Source organism: Bemisia tabaci, chromosome 5 (assembly GCF_918797505.1).
Source record: "Bemisia tabaci chromosome 5, PGI_BMITA_v3".
Classification (NCBI taxonomy): Eukaryota; Metazoa; Arthropoda; class Insecta; order Hemiptera; family Aleyrodidae; genus Bemisia; species Bemisia tabaci.
In genome coordinates this window covers 23,737,780-23,746,364 of record NC_092797.1, presented here as the reverse complement: position 1 = coordinate 23,746,364, position 8,585 = coordinate 23,737,780, and the positions used below count along the sequence as shown (strand labels likewise).

The 8,585-nt window shown below is 40.5% G+C and overlaps 1 protein-coding gene across 1 annotated transcript; it reads left to right on the top strand.

Annotated features, from left to right (window-relative positions):
- Positions 1-524: 524 nt before the first annotated feature.
- LOC109031375 (uncharacterized) lies at positions 525-7,573 on the top strand. The gene is made up of 2 exons (XM_072300442.1): positions 525-5,234; positions 6,074-7,573. Exon 1 carries the CDS (start codon positions 2,254-2,256, stop codon positions 4,387-4,389), a length of 2,136 nt encoding a protein of 711 aa, XP_072156543.1. The 5' UTR covers positions 525-2,253; the 3' UTR covers positions 4,390-5,234; positions 6,074-7,573.
- The last annotated feature ends 1,012 nt before the right edge of the window (positions 7,574-8,585 follow it).

Genomic DNA, 8,585 nt, shown 5'->3' with positions numbered 1-8,585 from the left:
ATCGGGCGCGTCATGGATCCCTTTCCCATGCTCGTACTTGACCAGCACACATTGCTCCGGCTATCAAATAGTTCGTCACGTTGCCGCTAAATTCCTGCCGACTGGTAGGAGAGTAGACGTTTCTATACACTAAAAACTGTCATGGTAAATTTGTCTATTCTCCTAATTTTGGGTATTATAATAAGGGTACGGTCCCATTTTCAGTAAGTTACCTGAAACCCCATCTAATTGAAGTTTAAACGCTAGAAAATTCATCGTAGAGAAGAGCTAACCGAGGGAAGAGAGTAAAGGAAGATCATAAAACGAAGGGTTTTAAAACAATTAATTGAATTTTTTTTTTCTTTAAAGTAATACTTAACGTGTCATTCGGAGGCGTCTATTCTCGAAGCAAACTGTAATTTTCGCTGTAATTTTTCTTTGCTTGTGTGATTTATATGTAAACTAATAAGGATGATCATTATTACTAGAAAATAAAAAAAAAAAAAAAAATAAAACAAAAATTGGAATTCCCCCTGAGTTCCAATGACATAAGTGTAATAGAATGGGGCCATATTCCATATGCCACATTCCATTATGCATTCTAGCTCATTCGGGCCGAAAGCCATCGATTTCGCAAGTGCAGGCTCAGGCGTCAGCATTTGGATGTTTAGAGTTTACATCTCGGAGCGCCGATGTTTCTCGCAATCACGTCTTTGACGTCATCGCGTCATCGGATGCTACGAGATGTATGCTCTCGAGATTCGCCGCGGATTCATTCGTATCTTCGAGGCAGCGAGTATAGGTAGCACCTAGCCAGTGTACCAAGTGTATTACCGTTGTATTGATATTCGAGATATAGAGTCAGCTCTACCATTTGACGAGCGTTGGATCATTTCATCCCCCCCATTACATAGTGGAGACTCCGGGTAAGGAGCACCGTCATCCGAAGATCCCAGGTAAGTAGGATAATTTGAATTTAAATTAGAAAATCTACAGAGTTAGTAGTAATTTTTCGAGCTTCACCAAGTCAAAAATTCACGAAAACCAAAAGTAATTTTCATTAATCAATTGATAGTACGGAAACGGTTAGTAATTTTCAAGCTTCACAAAGTTGAAAATAGAAAGCGTAGCGTAATTTTCAAGATTTTTTTTCAAGAAGTATTCAGTGAAATTCTATTCACCGATTTTCCATTGAATTTTCTGGGGCAGCAGAAAATTATTTCAAAAATTTAGACGAAAAGTCGAAATTTGAAGATTTTTATCAGTGAAATTTTATTCGCAAATTTTACTGCAGATCATTTCTGGGGCAGCAGAAAGGAATTTAATTTTTTTTTAGACGAAAGTCTTGAATAAAGTTCGTTTATTTTATTCGTTGATTCTAAAATTTCTGGGGCAGCAGAAAAGTAATTCAAGAAATTTAGACGAAAGTCTTGAGTAAATTTCATTGAAGTTTTGAATTATCAGTCGAATCTAATTCGCAGATCTTACTTTACGTAGTAAATTTACAGAATCACAGATAGCTTCAAATGATTTCTGGGCAGCAGAACAGCTATTTATTAAAATTCTGTTTCAAACTTGTAAGCAAGATTAAATCAATGTGAAATTTAACCTGTGCATACTTGAAAGTTCTGAAAGTTGGTTTCTTCTTCAAACTTTCATACTGGCATTATTTTAAAGAAAGTTTAGTTGAAGCATATCATCTCCTTGTGCCTATCGCAGCAATTTGGCGACTTTGTCTCAGATTTACCTTCCCGTGCTGATTCTCGTACGCAGCTGTGATCAAACTTTTCAAGTCACGACGCTGATTGCGCAGAGAATCTGGACGCGCGACGAAATCTGGGATTTCTTTAAGCCTTTCTGCTGATTCTTCTTTCATTGCTTCTATCAGTGTTTGCTAAATTAGTGCCGAGTACGCGGAAGTAACTTAAATTTTTTTTTCCTAAAGTCAAAATTTTCTCTACTCGTCGGGAAATTTACGTCGTTCCATAAAAATCGCGTCGAGTAAATAAACAGTAAAAGCTTCCTTGTCTACATTGAATTGCGACTTGTGTGAGAGTTACGGGAAGCAACTCAATGAAGAGAATAGCATAATACGAAAACATCTTTTTCAAAATCGCTTTTTCAGAGACTCGTAGCTATGTTTCCAATCGCGCTCGTTGCACCAAGAGCGGTTGCAAAAAACGTCGATGCCAGTAAACACAAAGAAAGACCGACCGAGTTCATACTACCTCATGCCGGTTTAATCGAGAACGAGTACGATGCGGTTGGGTTTGAATGGCAAACCGAACTTGTGCAGGCGCAGTTCCAAGACCATGGGACATACTGTTAGAGGGCATGGAGACGAGAGACAACGGCCGAAAAATGACTCAAGACTGGAACCAAACATTTCAACCTGGTTTATGGGGGCAAAGTTCCGCGCAGATGGATCCTCGAGGACACAGGGCCTTCCAGGAAATACCGGGACAAAACCGAGAAATTCAAGAAATGTTTAAAGCCCAGCTGGAGGTGACGAGAACGTTGAGCCAATCCATAATGGAATGGAACCAGTTGATAGCAGGATCCAACGTTCCCCGATCAGCAGAAGGACCAATAATTTCAATTAAGGCACCTCCCTTCAAGAGACGTTTCAAGGGTGAAAGTGACTATGAGATCAGAGACTTTTTGAAAGACTTCGAAACGCACTATCGCAAGTGTTCGGATCAAGAAAAGCGGGACCAGCTCAGGAGTCACCTAGGAAAACGAGCCGTGCAGTATTATGACAACGAGGAAATAGCGTTCCAAAACTGCGAGTCTTTTGAGGAAACCAAACAAAAACTGATCGAATATTTCGATGATGATGAGGATGCCCTCCAGAAGTTCTCTACGCGAACGCAGAGGAGCGATGAGGACCCGTTGGATTTTGTGCAAGCGAAGAGAAAACTGGCGAACTTGGCTAAAGTGAACTCGACTGAAGCACAGTTAGTGAGGAGTATAGTAATGGGATTGGCACCGGAGTATTTGGCCCAGGTGATTAATAATCGTGATTCAACAATTAAGGAGTTAATAGAATCAGTAAAAAATGCTAAACTGGCCGTTGCCGCAACCAGCAAGGGAAGAAACTCTTTTTTGGCTGTGAATCACTATACTGGGCAGGAATCATCCTTAGAATCCCGGGTGAAAGCCACTGAGAATACTCTAGCAACGTTGGTAGCCGCAGTAGATTCAAATCGTGCAGAAACGGAGAGAAATAGTCGAGCATTGAACGCTATGAGGCAGGACTTGGCCAGGGGAGTTGACGCATTAGTAGCCGCAGAAAAGAGGTTACGAGAGGCAACAAGCGGTGACGCGCTCTATCAGGGACAGCAACAAATGGCAGGGATGCCCTTCAAGAAAAGAAAATGGACCCGAAGCCAGGAAGCAAACCCCGCAGAGTTGTGTAGATGGAACGGAAACGCGAACCAGGCCGTTTTAAGGGCGCAACCCGTAAATCCTCATCTTAGTCAGCAAAGTTCCATTCAGCAAAATCATGATCCTTCAATCAGTACAATAAAATCTCGTGATAATTTTGTTACTAAAATTTATCCTAGAAGTGATTTTCCTGTAAAAAATGAGGGTCATAAGTCTTTTGCTGAAACCAATGAAAAGATTTTGGACAAATCTGCATATGATTCTCCAGATTCAGATACTGTGGATCAGGAGCCTATTTACATAAGAAGTGTTAATTTCATGCAGGATAAAAACTTTGAGCAAGAAGTTTATTCGAACGATAAGTTTTCTTCCAAATTTAAGGAGGTCACAGAGCAGGCTCGCTCCTTGTCTGATTTTAATGATTCGAATGTTGGGTCTAATGCATCTTTGAGCAGTGTTTCAGATAGTTGTGAGGAAATTGGCGCAAGCAAAGGGATAGTCGAGCCCGTTACGGAGCGTGGGGATCCCGACGCGTTCAAGAGTTGCAAATCTGAGGAGGAATCAGCCCCATGTGAGATTCAGGAAGGAGACCCTCACAATATACAAATATTCCCTGAGGAATTTGTGAGTTCCACTGAAGAAAATCGTAAAAATGATCATTTTGATCAGCAGGAAAGTGGAAAAGAGGCATCGAAGTTCGGAAACGAGGTCGAGATGCTCACAGTAACAAGCGATGGACTTGAACTTGCGTATGGTTTACGCGTTTCAGGTAAGCAAGGTGAGGTCAGCAATTTTCAAAACACGGACACCGCCGGTCGCGCAGTTTACAAATTTGAAAGAGTGAGTAAGAAAAAGCGAGGCTATTCTACTGCGAATTACACAGATGATGCCAAATCTGAGTTCAAAAAGAAAATATGTTTGAAAAATAATGGCTATTTTAATGGGCACAATTCCGATCATGATTTTTCTTGGAGGAGTCCCAAGAATTGGAGATTTAGGAGAAAATTCGATCCTGGAGAATAGTATCAATCCAGAATTTTCGGTACCAAGACGTGTAACTTTCTTATCCTAATGATGATATTTTTTGTTTTTGTTTAACAGGACACGACAGAATATCCTTTGATTTTCAGAATTTTTTTTTCGTGTTTGTTTAATTTTTACTCTTCTTGAAAGACTTCTCCGAAGGGCGAAAGTCCAAAAAAAAAAACAAAAAAAAAAAAAAAAAAAAAAAAAAAAAGAAAGAAGCTGTTGCAGAAGGACAGGTTTAAAGAAAAAAAAAATCTTTTCCATTTCTTGAACGTCTTATGTTTTGAGAAAAGATGATTTTTAAGTCTTAAGTTTTTAAGTTTTCTTTAGCTCCGTTAGAAACTCGTCACAAGTCTCGTTATTCATTTTTCATTTCAAAATTTTTAAATTGTATGTATGTATTTTTATTTCATTCTAGGAGACCCGTCTCATTGTTCTTTATTTTCTTAGTTTCTTCATGTTTTTCTTTTCAAAGATTTTCCATTTTCCATCTTCCTTGAAGTTTTTTTTTTCCCTAAAAATAATTCTCGGAGGACCCAGCCACCAATCTAGGTCAGTACGCGGAGGCTGAAGGAAAAACAAATCATGGGCATACCGCAGTTGCGCCATTTTTGGGGCGTTGGCCGTCAATTTGGCGAAAAAATTTCTCATGTCGAAATTTCAAACAAGAGCGGCGCTCGCTGAATTTTCCGTGTTATGCAAGATGGAATTAGCCGGCAATTTCCGCAACCGAGGGGACGAGTTCGATGTGTTATTGGCAGAAATGGAAAACAATTGCGTCAGCTTTAATGGAGCACCAGCTATGGATTTGCTAATTTCATTTTATCACAGCAGAAGTATAAGTTAGCAATTTTCATAAATTTTCGTTGTGGATTGCCTACGACCTGTAACTAGACCAAAATTACCTAACTTCATTACTAATTTTATAAAATTGACACTCTCTCTTAGGAAAGGTCAGGATTTTTTCCTCTTCCTTGCGGAATATCAGCAGTAACTAAGCATGGACAGTTTTGTAAACCCGCAGCACGTTGTGTGCAGCGTTGTCAGATTTTTTTTTAAATCTTGATTTTATGAATGTTCATTTATCTAATATTTCATGGTACCTGCAAATTTTACTTATCAAACTTCCCTCTTTACTTGTATCAATTGCGATACTTAAAGTAAGCCCGATGGTTTTTGATTTCTTTGAACAACCATCAATTTATTAGAAATGCTGGTGTTAGGATGGAAATATTCACGAACGTATTGTAACAACAAGGAAACCCATAACAGTTTTCGATTTTTTGTCTGAGAAAAATTTCGTGGTGGAGAAAAGGCTATTGCCCCCGTTTTTAGGTTTCTATTTTCGTTTAAAAGTGTAGAATGGTTTCGAAAAATTACTTGTATTACTTTTAAAAACGAAACCTTATATAATATTGGAAATTAATTTATTGTTATTTTTACTGGTTTATACTCATATTTCCGGAATGATCGGTAAATTATGCTACCATGGTTTTCTGTTGCTTAATTAATTTATTAATATATTATTTTATGTAATTTACTAAGCATATCACTAGATTTTAAGAATCCTGCGCTGATATTTTACAGTTGCGCTTCTAAATTTTGTTAATGTAATTTTTTCTCCTGAGAATAGGAAATGACAGCGCAGTAGTCTAATCCTGTGTTTTTGGCAACGTTTCAGGACTCCTGTTCGCAAGAGAAGTTTTCTTGATGCCGTCTCGGAATTCGCATCTCTGATGGGAACCGCACTTCCAGTCCACGCATCCTCAATGATTCACACCAAAGTAGCGCCCAAATCGCGGGAACTTTGACTTCACTGATCGTCAGGCAGGACACCAGCCGGCTCATCTCCTGTCGAAGGGATCAGCGGCCCTTTCCCCAGCGGGCAGCCCTGCTTCCGGGGTAGAAACATCTCCCCCTGGTTCATCATCCCTTGGTTACCGTAACCAGAGTAGCTTCGGCATCCAGCGACTGGTTGGCGGATCGCAGTCTCAGCAACCCTTGGACGTATCGACCAATCGACGAGGCGGGCAGCCTTCTCCCACCGGTCGCCAGGCAGGCATCCCTAAGACAGCATGGGCTTTGAGGCACGTTGGGACGTTGGAGGCACTCTTCACACCCGGCTCATCCTACCTCCACTTTCGGCGGGATCCGGGCGTGCTTCTCTCAACTGATCGGCGGAGGCATCTGGACATCACCCGGATATCCTGACAATCGAGGGACATCCATTCCTGAAGGCGACACGGCGATTTGGCAACCGCGAAGCATCACGGCGCTTCATGGAGGACAGCTGATGGTGCAAATATCAACATTGGGCATCGCGAAGGACTGAACGAGGCGCTTCTGAGTCAGCAGAATGTGTTGGACGGGCATGGCACCTGAGATTTTTCGGAGCGACAGCAAATTTCTTTGTAGTAGTTTTAAGAACCGAAATCGGGTACTCGTACTCAATTTTTTATTTACGTTTTTTTTTCGATTCAAATTTGTTTTTGAGTACCACGAATGCGCCAGGTTAAACTGCGGTGAACAGATTTCATAGCAATTTTGGGATTTTGTTACATGAACAGAACGGCTATGAAACCTCTCGAACCAAAGTTCTGATCGGGTGCCGGCAAATATAAAAATGTAGCCGCTTTATTTATTATTTTTTTTGTAAAACGTCAACATTTCTATTACCAATTCAATTAATGTTTTTTTTTACGCTAGCCTTCTTTATTTATAATTTTTTTTTTAACCTACTTTTATTTTACTATTTTTTTTTACGATGACACGCTGCACTTGCTACGCAAGAGCCTTTGCTTCGAAAGGGATGGTTAAATCGTTTTTTTTTTTCGTTTTTTTTTGCCCAAGATCGGAGGGTGTAATAGAATGGGGCCATATTCCATATGCCACATTCCATTATGCATTCTAGCTCATTCGGGCCGAAAGCCATCGATTTCGCAAGTGCAGGCTCTGGCGTCAGCATTTGGATGTTTAGAGTTTACATCTCGGAGCGCCGATGTTTCTCGCAATCACGTCTTTGACGTCATCGCGTCATCGGATGCTACGAGATGTATGCTCTCGAGATTCGCCGCGGATTCATTCGTATCTTCGAGGCAGCGAGTATAGGTAGCACCTAGCCAGTGTACCAAGTGTATTACCGTTGTATTGATATTCGAGATATAGAGTCAGCTCTACCATTTGACGAGCGTTGGATCATTTCATCCCCCCCATTACAATTATATATATATATATAATATATATATATATATAAACATGAATCGGGTTAATTTTTACTTGGTGTTTTCTATTATTTTATTCGTTTTTTCACGATAAGTCAACACTCCGGTAATGCAGAACGCTGAGATTTCATTGCGATATCCAGGAAATATTTTGAGAAGGTTTGCGTCACTGTTGGTGTGAATAAGTAGTCACGAGTCTTGAATTGGTAGAGAGCTCGGCGAATAAATTGTGAAAACAAAGAAAGCTGAACTGGCACGCCAAAAATGATTGGAATTGCCGGGCTGGGATGGTGATTTTAAACAGGGAAATGTCCGGTACCGCTTCGCGATATTGGAGCGCAAAACGCGACGGGTCAAGTATAATTGTCCGCGCAGGACAATTACTGTTAATCGCCACGCGCTGGTGAAGTAGGAACCATTGTCGAGCATCTTGGTCTGGCGCGGTGACCAAGATTGAGGTATTTAGTGGTCTAACGCTCTCAGGCTTTGAGCCTTGCTTTATCGGAACTACTTTCGAGAAAAAAATCGAGGCGATTTTATTATTCGGTTCTCATCTGAATAAAATGCAAAAAAAAAAACCCACAAACCTACACTGAAAAATAACTCCAGCCGTGGAAGCTGAACTAATAGGCTATAGAGACATATCGTCCGCATTCTGGGCTCAGAGGCCGAATGTCTCGGGCGTGCCTTCCGGAGCAGTCGAAGCTACGGCTCCAGCACCCAGAACTTTCGGTCTCTGAGCCCGGAACGGACGGTATGTCTATTTTAGCCCGTAACTTTTTTTCAGTGGATAAGTTCTTTTACGTGTTGAACAGTTGCCTAAAAATTTCCTTGTCTCATTTGAAACTTCCAATAAGATTTCTTTAAAAATTCGCTACTACTGCGAAATTTGAAATTTTTCCGGTGGCCAAACATTTAATTTTGCATCAATTCTCTTACGTAGTCAGTTAGGTCATTGATTTTTACAACTGT